Here is a 21,133-nt window from a genome sequence, read left to right on the forward strand (position 1 = left end):
CAACTAGAACTAATAGGACATACAGAATACCACCCAACAACAGCAGAACACACATTCTTCTCACATTCACATGGATCATTCTCCAGTACAGACAATATGTTAGGCCACAAAACAGGTCTCAATAAATTTTAAAAGATTGAAACCATAGAAAGTATCTTCTTTGATCACAATGGAATGAAACTAGAAATCACTAACAAAAGAAAATTGGAAAAATTCACAAATACATGAAAATTAAACAACACACAAACAACAGGTGGATAAAGAAATCACAAGGGAAATTATAAAATACTTTGAAATGAATGAAAACAGAACACAACATGTCAAAACTTATGGGAGAAAGGCAAAGCAACACTCAGAAAGAAATTTATAGCTGTAAATACCAACATTAAATGAAAAGAAAGATCTCAAATCAATAACCCAATTTTCTACCTTAAGGAACTAGAAAAAGAAGGGCAAACTAAAGCAAAGCTAGCAGATGGAAGAAAACAATAAGGAATCAGAGTGGAGAAAAACAGAATTGAGAATAGAAAAACAGAACCAACAAAACCAAAAGTTGCATCTTTGATAAATCAAGAAAGCACAAACTTCTAGTAGACGGATTAAAAAAAAGAAAGACTCAAATTCCTAAAATCAGAAATGAAAATGGGACCTTACAGAAATAAAAAAAAATCCTAAGACAATGATACAATAATAAGAACAGCTGTACACTATAAAGTTAGATAACCTAGATGGACAAATTCCTAGAAACATATAAACTACCAGAAGTGACTCAAAAAGAAATAAAAAACCTAAATAGAACTATAGCAAGTAAGGAGATTAAATCATTAATGAAAAACCGCCCAACAAAGAAAAGCCTAGGACCAGATGGCTTCACTGGTGAATTCTACCAGACATTTAAAGAATTAATACCAATCCTCCCAAAAAAATAGAAGAGCAGACCTGAACACTTCCTAACTCATTCTATGAGGCCAGGATTATCTTGATACCAAAGCCAGACAAATACATAAAAAGAAAACTTCCCATATCCCTTACGAATATAAACATAAAATATCTTAACAAAATACCAGCAAACCGAATTCAGCATCAGCCTATCAAAAGGATTATACACCATGACCAGGTGTGGTTTATCCCAGGAATGCAAGTATGGTTCAACACACAAAAATCAATGTAATGTACCATAGTAATGGAATGGTGGGGGTTGGGGGGAATCATGATCACCTTAACTGATAAAGAAAAAGCATTTGACAAAATTTAATACCCTTTCATGATTAAAAAACACTCAACAAATTCGGAATAGAAGGGAACTCCCACAACATATTAAGAGCCATATATGAAAAAATTCACAACTAACATCATAATAAATGGTGAAAGAATGAAAACTTTTCCTCTAATATAAAGAACAAGACAAGGAGGGCTGCTTTCACCACTTCTATTCAAAATTGTACTGAAAGTTCTGGCCACAGCAAATAGCAACAACAACAACAAAATAATAAAAAGCCTCAAAATTGGAAAGGAAGAAGTAAAATTACCTCTGTTGGTAGATGACATGATTTTATATATAGAAAATTCTAAAGAGTCCACACAAAAAAATCTAGAGCAAACAAACTTAGAAAAGTTACAGATACAAGATCAACACACACAAAAGAACACAGGATGTCTTTCCATTTATTTAGGTCTTCTTTAATGTAATTTGGCAATGCTTTGTAGTTTTCAGTGTACAAGTTCTGTACCTCTTTGTTATTTATTCCTAAGTATTTTAATCTTTTTGATGCTGTTGCAAATGGCATAATATCCTTTTGTTCATTGCTTTTTTGTTCTTGTTTATATACCATTTTGTATTGCTTGTTGCCAGTGCTCATGGGTTGGAAGAATTAATATTGTTGGCTGGGTGTTGTAGCTCATGCCTGTAATCCCAGCACTTTGGGAGGCTGAAGTGGGTGGATCACTCAAGGTCGGGAGTTCGAGACTAGCCTGGCCAACATGGCCAAACCCCATCTTTACTAAAAACACAAAAATTAGCCAGGCATGGTGGTGCAAACCTGTAGTCCCGGCTATCTGGGAGGCTGAGGCAGGAGAATTGCTTGAGCCTGGGAGGCAGAGGTTGCAGTGAGCTGAGATGGCACCACTGCAGTCTGGCCTGGGTGACAGAGCGAGACTCTGACTCAAAACAAACAAACAAACAAACAAACAAAAAACTGTTAATGGTATTACTCCCCAAAGTGATCTACAGAATCAATGCAATGCCTATCAAAATCTTATTGGCTTTTTTTTGTAGAAATGGAAAACCTGACCTGAAAATTTACACTAAATTGTAAGAGATTCCAAGCAACCAAAATAGTCTTGAAAAAAAAAAAGTGGGAGGACTCACACTACCTTATTTCAAAACTTACTACAAAACTACAATAACCAAAACAGTGTGGTACAGGCATAAAGACAGACATATGTGTTAATGGCTTAGAATTGACAGTCCAAAAATAAACCCATACATCTATAGTTCTACAGTCAATTGATTTTTGACAAGGGTGCCATGACCATTCAATGGGGAAAGAATGCCTCTTAAATAAATGGTACTGGGACAATTAGCTATCCATACGCAAAGGAAAAAAATTGGAACCTTATCTTATACCACATACAAAAATTAACTCAAAATGCTTCAAAGACCACAAGACCTACAAGTATAAACCTCTTAGAAGAAAACACAGGGGGCCAGGCGCAGTGGCTCATGCCTGTAATCCCAGCACTTTGGGAGGCCAAGGTGGGCGTATCACCTAAGGTCAGGAGTGAGTTCAAGACCAGCCTGACCAACATGGAGAAACCCCATCTCTACTAAAAATAGAAAATTAGTCCAGCATGGTCGTGCATACCTGTAGTCCCAGCTACTCGGGAGGCTGAGGCAGAAGAATCGCTTGAACCCAGGAGGCGGAGGTTGTGGTGAGCTGAGATCACGCCATTGTACTCCAGCCTGGGCAACAAGAGCGAAACTCTGTCTCAAAAAAAAAAAAAAAAAAAGAGGAAAATACGGGTAAATGTTATAACCTTGGATTTGGCGATGGTTTTTTAGACATAAAGCCAAATGCATAAGCAGCAAAAGAAAGGTGGAAAAAATTGGACTTCATCAAAATTTAAAAGTTTTTGTGCATTAAATGATGCTACTGAGAGAGTGAAAAGGCATCTGACAGTATAGGAAAAAATACTTGCAAATCATATATCTGATAAGCATCTAGTATCTATGCACAATATGTAAAGAACCCTTACAACTTGTTTTAAAGAAAGACAACTCAATCTAAACGTGAACAAGGACTTCAATACACATTTCTCCAAAGAAGATACACCAAAACACACACACACACACACACACACACACACACACACAAAAAGATGCTCTATGCCATTCATCATTAGGTAAACATAAGTTAAAACCACAGTGAGATACCACTCACACCCACTAGAATGAATGAATGAACATTGAGACGGGTCTGGGGTCTGAAGCTGCCAAGTGCAAACCAATTATAGCTTAGAGTTTTATGATATTCCCAGTGCAGACATATCATTTTTTTTTAAACGGAGTCTTGTTCTGTTGCCCAAGCTGGAGTGCAGCAGCTCGATCTCAGCTCACTGCAAGCTCCGCCTCCTGGGTTCATGCCATTCTCCTGCCTCAGCCTCCCGAGTAGCTGGGACGACAGGCGCCTGTCACCACACCCGGCTAATTTTTTGTATTTTTAGTAGAGACGGGGTTTCACCATGTTAGCCAGGATGGTCTCGATCTCCTGACCTCGTGATCCGCCTGCCTTGGCCTCCCAAACTGCTGGGATTACAGGCATGAGCCACCGCGCCTGGCCCAGACATATAATTTTTGCCTGAGAGCTTGACCAGCAATCTCTGTGAAAACAGAATCGACTGCTGAGCCCAGTGTTCTATGGAAGCCATTAGGTGAAAGAAGAGTTTTCCAAACATTTTCTGTACTTGAGAGGGATCAAATAGCTGCACATGTGTTCTGACCATTTGAACACAGTAACACAGAATTTCTCCTTTAAGATCACTGAGTTCAACTTCCTCATCTTATAATCAAGGGAAGTGAGGCACAGAGATCAAGTGACTTGTGCAGGGTCACCAAAAAGAACTGAGCCTAGAGCCCTGGTCTTTTAGGACTCCCAAAGAGAAGAGCATTAATTGCGAGGATGTGATCTTTGCTGGGGTGTGAGTCAAGAGTGCCAGTAGCAATGGATCAAAAGTTCGGGGGATCTCTCAGACCATTTGGGGGTGGGGGGGTGGGAGGGTGCTCAGAATTCTGGGACAAGTGAGAGAACAGAGATTCCTGCAGGCTAGGGTGCTGTGCTCTTATCATATACAAGCCCACCCTCCTTTCTGATGCCCCTGATAGAAGACTAATTCATAGACACAGCTTCACGAGGAGCTCAGGGAGATCACCCTATTAAATGCTGGGAAGAGTCAGAAAGAAGTGGGGGTGGGGCACAACACAACCCATTGCAAGCAGCAGCGGCTCTCGAAGGAGTCAGCTGTGTTCAATACTGGAGGACACGCTGCAAGCAGGCCGAGCAGAGTGTGATGAATGGATTCATTTACAGTCTGAGAAACAATAACACTTCTTTGACAGAGCGCTTAAATCTGAATTCCCAGTTCAGTCAAGAGGAGGCCAAAGGAAGCAAGGGGGGCTGCTGCCAGCAGAGCCTGGTTGGGGGGCTTGGCCTTTGTGAAAATGGTTGAGACAGCCCAGAGACCCATCCTCTCCTCCAAGAAAGGGGCAGGGGATCCTGAGTGCCCAGTGATTTCATTATTAAAATGACATCCACTTCCATCGCCCTCTACCCTGCTCTGTGCTGGAGGAAATAATCCTCAAAGGTATAAAAATGGTACCCAAGAAAGGACCCTAAATTGAGGTAAGGAGGCCCTGAACCAAGGCCTAGCTTGGCCACAGAATTCCTTTTGTGGCATACAGTCAGTCACACCATGCCTTTGGGCCTCAGTTTTCCCATTTCTACAGTGAAGGGGCAGAAACAAATGACCATGTTTCACATCCGTGACATTGTATGTAACTCTAGACTGCGTAACCTGGAATAAGTGCTTTGCCCTCTCTGGCCTTAGAGTCCTTGCAGCCAAATGAATGAGACATCTGTGATCTGGTCCAGCTCTAGAATATGTTGGGTTTGGGCAACAGGACCCCCACAAAGAACATAGGGTACAAGGTGACTTCCTACACAGACATTCTCTAAAGGGAGCCCTTTCTTTTGCTTTTACCACCCAAATTCAAACTCCTGTTCACTTTAAAAGGAGCAATTAAAGTTGCTCCCTCTGAAGTACAAATGGTCTATTAACTTCATTATCTGAATTTATTGCACGGATAGATACTCAATACACATCTGTGAATGAAGAAAATAATCAGACTCAAATCACTCTGAGGTATGCACAGCCCTCAGAGCTCACCCTCCAAGGAGATTTGTCTTTTCAAACTCAGATCCAAAGACAGGCTTTGGAGGTTGGTAAATGCCCTGCAATCACAGGTAATGCCTTACAGGCATGTGGAGATAAGTGCTTATTTCTAGGGAGAAGGTCTATAGCTTTCATCAGATTCTCAAAGAGAAAATGTGTCTCCTTTTGTTGCTCCCACATCCAAGGTTGGGACACAACTAGCACTATGCTCGTGAGCCCAGTCAGATCTCAGCTGCAGAGCAGTCAGGGCCCAGGAGATAGCGCATTTGGGGTGAGGTCTCAGGCTCCAAGGATGTTGATAGGTGAAGTATGCAAGGACCACAGAGCTTAACCACTGAGCCAGGGAGAGAAGGATGAAGGTTCCCAATTGTTTAAGGCCTCCTAACTCCCTCCTCTCCACTAGACGTGATTTGTTTTGTGTCTTTAACCTCGTCTCAACTGAGAGGTCCTCAAAGGCAGGGACTTTGTCTGCATTCCCAGCCTGCACTGACAAGCTTCTCACAGGTAGCTGGGGTTTGGTATGTTCCTGTTCATCTGAACTGAACTTGAGGCTTGAAACTTATTACCTCCTCCTCTGACCTCCTGAGTCTGATCTAGACAAACTCTTAATAACCAGGAGACCCATCACCAGGCTTCTCTGATAACTAAAAGGCCCAAGGGAACATTTAGGCTGTGTCAAGTCCTGGACTTCTCTGGTGTTGAGTAGCTGGGGAGATAGGGTGGCACCAAATAAAAGGATACTAAACGAAGGAGGAGCCGTCATAGAATGTGTAATGAAACTTGAGGGCCTTCTTGGGTGCCTTCCCCTCTTGACAATGCCGACTGAAATGATGGTTGGCAGAAGATGGGTGAGGGGTGGGGCTGAGAGTCTGAGCACTTGCAGTGGGAGGGTAATGTAAACCCAGGGTCTGAGAGTCTCCTTTGTGGGCCAATATTAGATGAGAGGGCATCTTTGCCTTGTAGTTTCGTAAGATCATGGGGTAGGAGATATTCCTCCCTTTCCACGTGGCCCTTTCGGCATCTCTGCAGAGAAGGAGACCAATATATTGTCTAGCCTCTTGGTTCTCAAGCACCAGGGATATCTCTACAGCCCTTCCTTAGTGCCCAAGACCCCTATCCCATTCCCGTCCCCAAAGTACACGTCCCCAACCCATGCTCCCTCGTCCATAAAGGTAGTTTTTCGGAAGAACTAGGAAGTTCCCAATGCCTGTCTAAGAATAGCCCTTGCCTGATTTCCACCTGAGCCTGAGGGTGAGGACCTATGGAGTGGGACTGCATGTGGAAGGGGAGGGGGGGGTGGGTCCTGGGGGTTTGAAGACCTTGCTCACCCCAGTCCTAAGGTTGTGGGGAAGAGAGCTTCCTTCCAGAATGTCACAGTGAGGAGGCAAACAGTGGCTGCCCTCTCCCCATGTTCTGGCCCAGCAATCCCAGGAGACGTATATGACTAAGCTATTAGGTGTGAACAGGCGCTTAAGCCCTTTACACCCAATGGCCTGGGCCCTCAGAGAAATGTTGAGTAAATTGCTAGGGCTTGTGGGATGGCCCCACAGAATGATAAAAACCACTAACCACCCATGTCGAGGGTCTTTTTGGTTTGTTTTGAGAGGTTTTTGTCTGTCTGGTAGAACATCTGGCAAATTAAGTTAAGAAACAAACAGGGCACAAAAACCCTAAATGTAAGGAGCCATGCAAAGGGGCATCCCTGGCAAGGTGCTGCAGAGGCAGAAAGCATTGCTGGGTAGGGGCAGGAGGCAAACCACTGGAGCTGTGTGAGCTCAGGTAATTTCTTACTCACATACCTGCTTAGGCTGCCTCAGTTTCCCCATCCACAAAATGGGCATCAATCCTGTCTTCCTTGCATGGTTGCAGTGATATTGCAGGGAGGATGGTGAGCAGGGAAGGACACGGGTGTGTGTGTGCCTGTGAGGGATGCTGCACCTGTGGCTGTCGTGGGGAGTACCACATAACCCATGCTCCCAGGTGGCATGTCTCACACACTTCTGTGACTGTCCACTCACATATACACACAGACTCCCAGCTGGGGGCCGGGCTTTCTGAGAACCCTTGACTCCCCCAACCCAAGCACTGAGGTGCTCACACGTGGCGACACAACTCCTGCAGCTTCTCCCGGGCCTCAGGGCAGGGGTCGCTGAACTCCAGGCTGTTGGCAGGGGTTCCCACTCCTCGATGCGGGGGCGGCATGCTGACATCTTCTATAGTTCTAGATTTGCCTGCAGTTGGAGGGCAAGAAGTTAGAGAGATGCCCAAGACCACGGGAACCCAACTTTTGCATCAGTGTGACCTAGATGTGAGACCTGGAGTCAAAGGAGATCATTTTGGAGCTTTAAAGTTTGTCCCGCTGGATTTTGGACTTGCATGGGCCCTGTAACCCCTTTGTTTTGGCCATTTTTTCCCATTCGGAATGGCAGTATTTACTCAATATACCCGCAACCCCACTGTATCTAGGAAGTAACTAGCTTGCTTTTGATTTTACAGGCTCATAGGTGGAAGGAACTTGCCTTGTCTCAGATGAGACTTTGGACTGTTGGGTTAATGGTGAAATGAGTTAAGACTTTGGGGGACTGTTGGGAAGGCATGATTGCTTTTGAAATTTGAGGACATGGTCAGGCATGGTGGCTCGTGCCTGTAATCCTAGCACTTTGGGAGGCCAAGGCAAGCAGATCACCTGAGGTCAGGAGTTCGAGACAAGCCTGGCCAACATGGTGAAACCCCATTTCTACAAAAAATACAAAAATTAACTGGGCGTGCTGGTGTGCACCTGTAGTTCCAGCTACTCAGGAGGCTGAGGCAGTAGAATCTCCTGAACCCGGGAGGTGGAGGTTGCAGTGAACTGAGATCACACCACTGCACTCCATCCAGCCTGGGTGACAGAGTGAGACTCCAACTCAAAAAAAAAAAAAAAAAAAGAAATGTGAGGACATGAGATGAGATTTGGAGGAGCCAGGGGCAGAATGATATGGTTTGGCTGTGTCCCTACCCAAATCTTAACTTGAATTGCACCTCCCAGAATTCCCACTTGTTGTGGGAGGGACCCAGGGGGAGGTAATTGAATCATGGGGCCGGTCTTTCCCATGCTATTCTCGTGATAGTGAATAAGTTTCACGAGATCTGATGGGTTCATCAGGCATTTCCGCTTTTGCTTCTTCCTCATTTTCTCTTGCTGCCATGAAAGGAGTGCCTTTCGCCTCCTGCCATGATTCTGGGGCCTCCTCAGCTATGTGGAACTGAAGTCCAATTAAACCTCTTTTTCTTCCCAGTCTTGGATATGTCTTTATCAGCAGTGTGAAAACTAATACAGAAAGGGTTTCAGAAAACGGTTTTTCAAGACATTGTGTTTACCAGGGGACATGGGGCCGAGAAGAGCAGGAGAGTGGCATCCTTTAAATGTCAGAATATTGGGGGTATCATTGATGCTCACCAGGAATTGTTGACTGGTCAGTTATCAAACAGAGATGTTACTCATACTGCGAGTCATCCGTGATGGATGTGTCAGGGACCGACTTGTGCAAAGTGATGAGCCTGGCCATGTCTCCCTGGGTTCCAAGAAAAGAGAGCATTTCCAGGGCTGGACCGCCCTCACTGAATTGGACCCTTTTGATTCTCCTGACTAAAGACACAAAGTCTCTATTTCTTCTCAATCAGCTTGAAAACTTCTCTGATGATGGCTAATCTTGGGTCTTCTGGAGGGAGCCCCAGTGCCATAGGCACAGATCACTGTGATCTGAGTCTCTGCAGACCGGATGACAATGATCTGTGCCTGTGATACTAATTTTCACAGCTGTCCTCCATGATAGGTGTCAGGTGGTATGAGGATGTGGTCATGTGGAGTCGTGGCAGTGATCCTCCCACCTAGGTTCCAGGGGCATCTATTTAGTCATTTGTGTCAGGTCCTACCTACACTGAACCTCTGACTCCCACCCAGCTGCAGCCTCGAAGTATGCAGGCTCAACTTCACCTTGGATTTGAGGATGAAACCTGGCTTTGGGTGGGGGTATTTCTCAGGCTCTAACTGAAGCCCTGAGGGCCTCAGAATGGAGCCTTCCTTGCTGCTGGTGAAGCCTGGGGGTTTCTGGCCAGTGCTTGGGGACCATCTCTGATATCTGCCACCCTGAGTGGTTCCTGGTCACTTCCCCCACTTCTCCTGCCAACAGGGACCAGAGACTGAACTCTGAACTCAAGCCTAGGGCCTGAGGTCCAGCGACCTGCTGGCAGGCCACCTGGAGCATCTGCTGGATTGAGCCTCCATGTCTGGCCTGCCCCAGGTGTCTTGGGCTCCTCAAAGGTGATGGTCTCTTGCTCTGACTAGGAACTGCTATTAATAGTTCTCTTCTTGTAATATTGGACACCTTCCAGAAATAGCTGCTGTCCCCTCAGGGAGTAAGCCCAACACCTGGAGCTGATGCTCAAAGTCAGCCTGGCCCCAGAACTGTCAGCAGGTGAGGTGGAATAGCATGTGGACATGGAATGGATGGTGGAGGCCCCCACACCCAAAGTGATTTCAAACCAGAATGGCTATAGCAAAATCAGGCATCATTCATACATATGTCATAGGACAACACGCATAAACTGGGACATTGCTAGGCTAGAGTTACTTATGAGCTATGAGGCAAGGCTAATCACTCATGCTAGCATGCATGTGTGAGCCTAATTCCTAAACAAAGATTAAGACCCTGTAATGCAGCATCACTGAATATACATCCCAGTGTCAATGGACGCAACAAGGCAGCTAAAATTTGGGTGGCAAAGGAAAGCAGCCACATAGACAAGAGGCCAAAAGACATGTAGCAGTTCCCCGAGTCCTTGAGAAATACATTCCAGGACCCCTAGTAAATGCCTGAGAGCATGGATAGTACCGAACCCGTATATGCTATGTTTTTTACATGCACACCTATGATAAAGTTTAATTGGTAAGTTAGACCCTAAGAGATTAACAATAACTCCTACTAAAATAGAACAATTAATATATTGTAATAAAAGTTAGGTGGAGGGGTGGGGAAAGATGGCCAAATAGAAGGCTCTACTGATTGTTCTCCCCATAGGAACACCAAATTTAACAACTACCTACACACAAAAAAAGCATCTTCAAAATAACCAAAAACCAGGTGAGCACTCATAGTACCTGATTTTAACTTCATAATACTGAAAGAGGCACTGGAGAGGTAGGAAAGACAGTCTTGAATTGCTGACTCCACCCTTCCCCATCCCCAGCAGCAGCTGCATGGCACAGAGAGTCTATGCATTTGGGAGAGGGAGAGTACAGTGATTGTCAGACTTTGCATTGAACTCAGTGCTTTCCTGTCACAGTGGAAAGCAAAACCAGACTGAACTCAGCTGAAGCCCACTCATGGAGGGAGCATTTAGACCTGCCCTAGCCAAAGGGGAATCACCCATCCCAGTGGCTGCATCCTGCGTTTTGGCAAGCCTGTCCACTGTGCGTTCTGGAGTTCTAAATAAACTTGAAAGGCAGCCTAGGCCACAAGGACTGCAACTCCTAGGCAAGCCTTAGTGCTGAGCTGGGCTCAGAGCCAGTGGATTTAGAGGGCATGCAACCTACTGAGACACCAGCTGGGGCAGCTAAGGGAGTGCTTGTGACACCCCCCACCCCAATCTCAAGTGGCGCAGCTCATGGCTCCAAAAAAGACCCCTTTCTTCCACTTGAGGAGAGAAGAGGGAAGAGTAAAAAGGACTTTGTTTTGCATCTTGGATACCAGTTTAGCCACAGTAGGATAGGGTACCAGTCAGTGTCATGAGGCCTCCATTCCAGGCCCTACTCCCAGATGACATTTCTAGATACATCCTGGGCCAGAAGGGAACCCACTGCCTTGAAGGGAAGGACCCAGTCCTGGCAGGACCCATCACCTGCTGACTGAAGAGCCCTTGGGCCCTGAATAACCAGCAGTGATACCCAGGTAGTAGGCTGTGGGTCTTGGGTGACACTCTGAGACATGCTGGCTTCAGGAGAGACTCAGCACATTCTCAGATGTGGTGGTCACAGCGAGGAACTCCTTCTGCTTGAGAAAAGCAGAGGGAAAAGTAAAGAGGACTTTGTCTTGCACCTTATTTACTGGCTCAGCAATGAGGGGGCAGAACACTAAGGGGCTCTTGGGGTCCCTGATTCCAGGCTCTCAGATGGCATTTCTATACCTGTCCTGGGGCACAGGGGAGCCCACTGCCCTGAAGAGTGAGTCCCAGGCCTAACTGAAGACTCCTTGGACCTTAAGTGAACAGTGGCAGTAGGCTGGCAGTACTCCCCATGGGCCTGGTGGTGGTGGCCAAAGGGTGAGACTCCTCTGCCTGTGGAAGAGGGAGGGAAGAGTGGGAAGGACTGTGTCTCATGGTTTGAGTGCCAGCTCAGCCACAGTACAATAGAACATCAGGTAGATTTTGAAGGTCTTCTACTCTAGTCCTGGCTCCCAGACAACATTTCTGGACATGCCTGGGGCCTGAGGGAACTGTCTGCCCTAAAGAGAAGAATAGAAACCTGGCTGGCTTCACCACCTGCTGATTGTAGATCCCTAGGGCCTTCAGCAAATATAGGCAGTAGTCAGGTAGTGGTTACAGCAGGTCTTGGGCAAGACCCAGTGCTGTGCTGGCTTTAGGTTTCATCCAGTGCACTCCCAGTGGTGGTGGCCACAGGGGTACTTGTGTAACCCCATCCCCAGCTCCAGGTGGCTCAGCACAGAGAGAGACTCCATTTGTTTGGGAGAAAGTAGGAAAGAGAACAAGAGTCTCTACCTGATAATCTAGAGAATTCTCCTGGATCTTATCCAAGATCACCAAGGCAGTACCTCTCTGAGTCTGCAAGAACCACAACATTCTGGGCTTGGGGTGCCCCCTAATGCAGACATGACTTAGGTTACAACACCCAAACCCTTTCAAATACCTGTAAAGCCTTCCCAAGAAGGAAAAGTACAAACAACCCCAGACTGTGAAGACTACAATAAATACCCAACTCTTCAATGCCCAGACACTGATGAACATCCACAGGCATCAGGACCATCCAGGAAGACATGATTTCACAAAATGAACTAAATAAGGCACCAGTGACCAATCCTGGAGAAACAGATGTTACCTTTTAGACAGAGAATTTAAAATAGCTGTTTTGAGGAAACTCAAAGAAATTCAAGATAACACAGAGAAAGAATTCAGAATTCTATCATTTAATGAAGAGATTGAAGACAGTGTGGCGATTCCTCAAGGATCTAGAACTAGAATTACCATTTGACCCAGCAATCCCATTACTGGGTATATACCCAAGGGATTATAAATCATGCTACTATAAAGACACATGCACACGTATGTTTATTGCAGCACTATTCACAATAACAAAGACTTGGAACCAATCCAAATGTCCATCAGTGATAGACTGGATTAAGAAAATGTGGCACATATGCATCATGGAATACTATGCAGCCATAAAAAAGGATGAGTTCATGTCCTTTGCAGGGACATGGATGAAGCTGGAAACCATCATTCTCAGCAAACTATCACAAGGACAGAAAACCAAACACTGTATGTTCTCACTCATAGGTGGGAATTGAACAATGAGATCACTTGGACACGGGGCGGGGAACATCACACACTAGGGCCTGTTGGTGGGGGGTGGGGGGCGGAGGGGGGGCTGGGGGAGGGATAGCATTAGGAGAAATACCTAATGTAAATGATGAGTTGGTGGGTGCAGCAAACCAACATGGCACATGTACACCTATGTATCAAACCTGCACATTGTGCACATGTACCCTAGAACTTAAAGTATAATAAAAAATAATAATAATAATAATAATAATTTAAAAAAGAGACTGAAATAATTTTAAAGAATCAAGCAGGAATTCTGGATTTAAAAATGCAATTGACATACTGAGGAATGAGTCAGAATCTTTTAACAGTAGAATTTATCAAGCAGAAGAAAGAATTAGAGAGCTTGAAGACGGCCTATTTGAAAATACAGTCAGAGGAGACAAAAGAAAAAAGAATAAAGAATGAAACATGGCTACAAGACCTAGAAAATAACCTCAAAAGGGCAAATTTAAGAGTTATTGGCCTTAAAGATGAGGTAGAGAAAGAGATAGGGGTAGAAAGTTTATTCAAAGAAATAATAACAGAGAACTTCCCAAACCTAGAGAAAGATATCAAAATTCAAGTACAACAAGGTTATAGAACACTAAGCAGATTTAACCCAAAGAAGACTACTTTAAGGCATTTAATAACCAAACTCCCAAAGGTCAAGTATCCTAAGAAAGGATCCTAAAAGCAGCAAGAGAGAAGAAACAAATAACATACAATGGAGCTCCAATTGTCTGGCAGCAGACTTTTCAGTGGAAATGTTGCAGGCCAGGAGAGAGTGGCATGACATATTTAAAGGGCTGAAGGAAAAAACCTTTTACCCTAGAATAGTATATCTTGTGAAAATATCCTTCAAACATAAAGAAATAAAGACTTTCCTAGACAAACAAAAGCTGAGGAATTTCATCAACACCAGACCTCTCCTACATGAAATGCTGAAGGCAGTACTTCAATCAGAAAGAAAAGGTGTTAGTATAAAACTCACTGGTAGTAGTACAGAGAAAACCAGATTATTACAACACTGTTACTGAGGTGTGTAAGCTACTATTATCTCAAGCAGAAAGACTAAAAAACGAACTCATGAAAAATAATAGCTACAGGTCAGCATGGTGGCTCACGCCTGTAATTCCAGCACTTTGGGAGGCCGAAGCAGGCAGATCACTTGAGGTCAAGAGTTCGAGATCAGCCTGGCCAACATCTCTACTAAAAATACAAAAATTAGCTGGGTGTGGTGGCATGTGCCTGTAGTCCCAGCTACTTGGGAGGCTGAGGCAGGAGAATCGCTTAAACTCAGGAGAAAGAGGTTGCAGTCAGCCGAGACGTGCCACTGCACTGCAGCCCAGGTGACAGAGCGTGACTCTGTCTCAAAATAATAATAATAATAGCTACAACAACTTTTCAAGATATAGTACGATAAGATATAAATAGAAACAACAAAAAGTTAACATGTGGGGGGATGAGGTTAAGGTGTAGAGTTTTATTAGTTTTCTCTTTGCTTGTTTGTTTCTTTGTTTACACAGACAGTGTGAAGTTGTTATCAGCTTAAAATAATGAGTTATAGGATAGTATTTGCAAGCCTCATGGTAACCTCAAATCAAAAAACACATAATGGGTACACAAAAAATAAAAAAAACAAGAAATTTAATCATATCACCAGAGAAAATCACCTTCAGTAAAAGGAAGACAAGAGGGAAGGAAAGAATAATGAGGAGACCACAAAACAACCAGAGAAACAACAAAATGGCAGGAGTAAGTCTTTACTTATTAATAATGACATTGAATGTAAATGGACTAAACTCTCCAATCAAAAGACATAGGGTTGTTGGATGGATAAAAAAACAAGACCCTATGATCAGAAGCACACTCGACTTATAAAGACACACATAAACTGAAAATAAAGGAATGAAAAAAGATGTTACACGCCAGTGGAAATCAAAAAAGAGCAGGAGTAGCTATACTTAGACAAAATAGATTTTGAAACAAAAACTATAGAAAGAGACAAGGAAGGTCACTATATAATAAAGAAGTCAATTCAGCAAGAAGATGTAACAATTGTAAATATATATATACCCAACACTGGAGCAGCCAGACATATAAAGCAAATATTATTAGAGCTAAAGAGAGAGAAAGACACCAATAAAATAATAGCTGGAGATAGCAACACCCTGCTTTCAGCATTGGACAGACCTTCCAGACAGAAAATTAACAAAGAAACATCAGACTTAATCTGTACTATAGACCAAATGGACCTAATAGATATTTACAGAACATTTCATCCAATGGCTGCAAAATACACATTCTTTTCCTTAGCACATGGATCATTTTCAAAGCTAGATCATATGTTAGGTCGCAAAACAAGTCTTAAAACATTAAAAAAAAAAAAAAACCCTGAAATAACAGCAACCATCTTCTCTGACCACAATGGAATAAAACTACAGATCAACAAGAGGAATTTTGGAAACTATATAAATTCATGGAAATTAAACAATATGCTCCTGAATGACCAGTGGGTCAATGAAGAAATTAAGAAGGAAATTTTAAAAATTGCTGAAGCAAAAGACAATGGAAACACAACATACCAAAACCTATGGGATACAGGGAAAGCAGTACTAAGAGGAAAATTTATAGCTGTTAAGTGCCTACATCAAAAAGAAGAAAAACTTCAGCCCAGGCACGGTGGCTTACTCCTGTAATCCCAGCACTTTAAGGGGCCGAGGAAGGTGGATCACTTGAGGTCAGAAGTTCAAGACCAGCCTGGTCAACATGGTGAAACCCTGTCTCTACTAAAAATACAAAAATTACCCAGGCATGGTGGTGCATATCTATAATCCCAGCTACTCAGGAGGCTGAGGCAGGAGAATTGCTTGAACTCGGGAGGTGGAGGTTGCAGTGAGCTGAGATCACACCACTGCACTCCAGCCTGGGGCAACAGAGTGAGACTTCATCTCGAAGAAGAAGAAAAACTTCAAATAAACAACCCAAAGATGCAACTTAAAGAACTGGAAAAGCAAGAGAAACCAAACACAAAATTAGTAGAAGAAATAATAAGGATAAGAGCAGAAATAAATAAACTGAAACAAGGAAAACAATACAAGAGATCAATAAAAACAAAAGCTGGTTTTTTAAAAAGTTAAAAACAAATTTGACAAACCTTTTGCCAGACTAAGAAAAAAAGAGAGAAGACCCAATTAAATAAGAGATGAAAAAGGAGACATTACAACTGATATTGCAAAAATTCAAAGGATCATTAGTCCCTATTATGAGCAACTATATGTCAATAAATTGGGAAATCTAGAAGAAATGGATAAATTCCTAGACACATACAACCTACCAAGACTGGGCCATGAAGAAATCCAAAACCTGAACAGACCAATAACAAGTAACGAGATTGAAACTATAATAAAAAGTCTCCCGGAAAAGAAAAGCCTGAGACCCAATAGCTTCACTGTCAAATTCTACCAAACATTTAAAGAACATACCAATCCTACTCAAACTTTTCTGAAAAATAGAGGAGGAGGGAATACTTATAAACTCATTCTGTGATGCCAGTTTTACTCTGATACCAAAACCAGACAAAGATACATCAAAAAAAGAAAACTACAGGCCAATACCACTGATGAATACTGATGCAAAAATCCTCAATACTAGCAAATTGAATTCAACAACACATTAAAAAGATCATTCATCATGACCAAGTGGGATTTATCTCTGGGATGCAAGGATGGTTCAACATATGCAAATCAATCAATGTGATACATCCTATCAACAGAATGAAGTACAAAAACCCTATGGCCATTTCAACTGATACTGGAAAAGTATTTGATAAAATTCAACATTTCTTCATGATAAAAACCCTCAAAAAACTGGGTATAGAAGGAATATGCTTTAACATAGTAAAAACCATATATGACAGACTCATACCTAATATCATACTGAATGGGGAAAAACTGAAAGCCTTTCCTCTAAAATCAGGAACACGACAAGGATGCCCTCTTTCACCACTATTATTGAATATAATACTGGGAGTCCTGGCTAGAGCAATTGGAAAAGAGAAAGAAATAAAGGGCATTCAAATTGGAAAGGAAGAAGTCAAACTATCCTTGTTTGCAGATGATATGATCTTATATTTGGAAAAACCTAAAGACTCCACCAAAAAATTATTAGAACTGATAAACTCAGTAAGGTTGCAGGATACAAAAATCAACATACAAAAATCAGTAGCATTTCTATATGCCAACAGTGGACAGTCTGAAAAAGAAACTAAGAAAGTAATTCCATTTAAAATAGTCAGGAATTAAAGAAATGAAAGATTTCTACAATGAAAACTATAAAACACTGATGCAAAAAACTGAAGATGACATCAAAAAATGGAAAGCTATTCCATGTTCATGGATTGGAAGAATAAATATTGTTAAAATGTCTGTACTACCCAAAACAATCTACAGATTTAATGCAATTGCTATCAAAATACCAATGGCAATCTACACAGAAATAGAAAAAACATTCCTAAAGTTTATATGGAACCACAAAAGACCTAGAATAGCCAAAGCTATCATAAATAAAAATAATAAAACTAGAGGAATCACCTTACCTGACTTCAAATTATACAACAGAGCTATAGTAACCAAAACAGCATGGTACTGGCATAAAAACAGACATGTAGACCAGTGAAACACAATACAGAGCCCCAAAATAAATCTATACGTCTACAATGAACCCATTTATGACAAAGGTGCCAAGAACATACATTAGGGAAAGCACAATCTTTTCAATAAATGGTGCTGGGAAAACTGGATATCCATATGCAGAAGGACCCCTATCTCTCGCCATACACAAAAATAAAATCAAAATGGATTAAAGACTTAAGTCTCAGGCCACAAACTATTAACAACTCATAGAAAACATTAGCTGAAACTCTCCAGGATGTTGGAGTGGGCAAAGATTTCTTCAGTAATACCCCACAAGCACAGGCAACCAAAACAAAAATGGACAAATCAGATCACATCAAGTTAAAAAGCTCCTGCACAGCAAAGGAAACAATCAACAAAGTGAAGAGACAACCCACAGAATGAGAGAAAATATTTGCAAACTACCCATTTGATAAAGGATTAATGACCAGAATATATAAGGAGTTCAAACAATTCTATAGGAAAAAAAATCTAATAATCTGATTGAATGATCTTTCAAGCTCATTCTTCTCAAAAAAAAGACATACAAATGGCAAAGAGGTGTATGAAAAGGTGCCCAACATCACTGACAGTCAGAGAAATGCAAATTAAAACTACAAGGTGATATCATCTCACCCAGTTAAAATGGCTTTTGTCCAAAAGACAGGCAACAATAAATGCTGGTGAGGATGTGGAGAAAAGGAAACCCTCATAACTGTTGGTGGGAATGTCAATTAGCACAACCACTATGAAGAACAGTTTGGGGGCTCCTCAAAAAAATAAAGATAGAGCTACTATATAATCCAGCAATTCCATTCCTAGGTATATACCTGAAAGAACAGAAATCAGTATAATGAAGAGATATCTGCACTCCCATGTTTAGGGCAGCACCACTCACAATAGCCAAGATTTGGAAGCAACCTAAGTGTCAATCAACAACAGATAAATGGATGAAGAAAGTGTGGTACATACACGTAATGGAGCACTAGTCAGCCATAAAAAGAGAATGAGATCCTGTCATTTGCAACAACATGAATGAAACTGGAGATCATTATGTTAAGTGAAATAAGCCAGCACAGAAAGGCAAACTTCGTATGTTCTAATTTATCAGAGCTAAAAATTAAAACAATTAAACTCATGGAGATAGAGAGCAGATGGTTACCAGAGGCTGGGAAGGGTAGTGTGGAGTGGGGAGGGCTAATGGATACAAAAAAACAGTAAGAATGAATAAGACCTAGTATTTGATAGCACACAGGGTGATTACAGTCTAACATAATTTAATTATATATTTTTAAATAACTAAAAGAGTTCAATTGAATTGTTTGTAACACAAAGGATAAATGCATAAGGTGATGGACACCCCATTTAGCTTGATGTGATTATTGTGTGCCTGTATCAAAATATCTCACATAACCCATAAACATATATACCGACTATACCCACAAAAAATTTAAAATTAAAAAAAGTTATATGAATATGGTCCCTCTCTCTCTCTGCCTCAAAATATCTTAATATTTTTGGACCGCAGTTGACCATGGGTAACTGAAACCACACAAAGGGGAAACCCTGGATAAGGAGGACTTCCGTATTTAACTTTTGCTTTGAAACAGCCTTGCTCAAGACATTACCCTCAGGTTCATTAGGCAGAAAAAGTCATTAAATCACCAGGTGTCTTGAGGGTACTTTCTTTTCCCTCAAACTGACAGTGGGATCACAGGGCCAGATCTAGGACCAGCTCAGGAGGGCACATGATAATGGAGTACTAAGCCAGGCACACATGCAATGGAGTGCTGGCAATGGTGCTGTGGGTTATTGTACCACAATGAGATGAAGCACATCAACACAGGTAAAGCGGTCAGGAAGGTGTGGCAGCCACTGAAGCTACTCTGTGCCCGGAAGGAGGTCAGCTCCTTTAAGCAAGGTATTTTCTGTCTTACAAGTCCACATCTGTACCCCCAGCATTTGGTACAGAGACTGACAGTTAGCAAATGTTCAATAACCATCTGTTCAATAACGGAAGGAGTATAGGATCAGCTTGATATGGTGAGTGATGAAATACAAGGCACACCCATGATGACCATCCCCCTTTTACCAACATAGAGGTGAGGGCTGAGGAAGGTGGGTCAAACAGCCAGCCAGGGGCGGGGGCACGGAGGAAATCCAAGCTCTTTGGCTTCCAGCCTTACCTCCAGTGTCTGTGGGAATCAACTGGACGGCCTGAGCATTCCTGCCTGCCATCCACCCTCCCACCACCTTCAGGAACGTGGTCCTCTCCTACCTACCCTGTCGCCACAACCCAGCTGTCATGGCTAGCAGGGTGGGCCTGGGAGTTCTGCCAGGCCTTGCCCTGCTGTCTGTAGCCCCAGCCTGTCTCTCCTCTGAGCTTCTTCTTGAGCAGGTGTTGTTACACTGGTTGTCTTTGTCTGTCACCTGTTCTCTTCCTGAAGCCTCTCCTGTGTGTGTCTTCCTCAGTAGAATAGGAGTATCTTCTATGTCTTTGTTTCCTGCCCATACAAACTTGCCCAATTTGGGATGCGCAACTGAGGTCTACCAGGTTTGGTATCCAAATACCTCTCTTCAGGTACTAGTTCCCCCACTAGCTGTGGGACTGGACAGAGCTGTCTGAGCAGAGGCATGAGTTTGGGATACTGTAGGGGTGGAAGAGATGGGTTTGGTAGGATGTTGTCCCAGAGGAGGGACGCCACATCACTGGGAATGTAGGGCATGAGCAAGCTGAAATGATGAGCCTGTGCTATGCAGTGATAGGGCTGGACTGTGACAACCTTTCCATGAGCAAATCTGTGTGGACAGCTTCTGGGTCTCCAGGCAGAGCTGCTATGTATCCTTCTAATCAGAAGACCAAATCAAACCATCCCACCAACCTACACAGGGTGGACAGAAACCTATCCCCCACCCCACCGCCACTGCCAATAAATGGTAGGCCATGAGATCTTGCTAGGAACGATTTTTACCTATTTTCTTCTTGGCTTCTTTTCCAGTAGAGAGGGAAAAGCTCAGACAGGCTGTGGAAGAGTGGTAGATCAGCTGGTAAGGCGAGTTCACCCCAATGACGGACATGTTTGCGAGGGACTCTGGAGTGGGAGAGAGAGAGATTCTTCTTTCAACTGTTTACTTTTAATTTTATTAGCCAAAAATGTAACATGGATTTCTTGTTCTAGTAGTACGGTGGGTCAGATACTGTAAAGTGCCGCGTTGTTACAAAACACCTAGATCTTGGAAGGAGATTTTGCAATGCACCAGCAGAGCAATTAGGGGAAATCTTAACAGTTCCCCCCTGCAGTGCCTCTCCTCCCCAACCCTCTCAAGAGGGGGACCGGAGCAAGGAACAGCAAGCAAGCACAAAAAGTGATATTACTCCAAGGGCAAAGCCAAGTATCAGTGCTGCACCAGGTCAAGAGGATAAGTGTTGGGCC

General features: G+C 42.9%; 1 protein-coding gene across 3 annotated transcripts in view; it reads right to left on the reverse strand.

Annotated features, from left to right (window-relative positions):
• C2H3orf20 (chromosome 2 C3orf20 homolog) overlaps positions 1-21,133 on the reverse strand; it is a 106,278-nt gene that overhangs the window by 69,193 nt on the left and 15,952 nt on the right. For all 3 annotated transcript variants that reach the window (XM_054482249.1, XM_054482250.1, XM_063662666.1), the window contains 3 exons: positions 20,672-20,791; positions 7,547-7,679; positions 6,190-6,471 (listed from right to left, as the gene is read on the reverse strand). In XM_054482249.1, the coding sequence (XP_054338224.1) occupies positions 6,190-6,471; positions 7,547-7,679; positions 20,672-20,791 (535 nt within the window). The remainder of the gene's footprint in view (positions 1-6,189; positions 6,472-7,546; positions 7,680-20,671; positions 20,792-21,133) is intronic.

This window comes from Pongo pygmaeus, chromosome 2 (genome assembly GCF_028885625.2).
Source record: "Pongo pygmaeus isolate AG05252 chromosome 2, NHGRI_mPonPyg2-v2.0_pri, whole genome shotgun sequence".
Taxonomy (NCBI): Eukaryota; Metazoa; Chordata; class Mammalia; order Primates; family Hominidae; genus Pongo; species Pongo pygmaeus.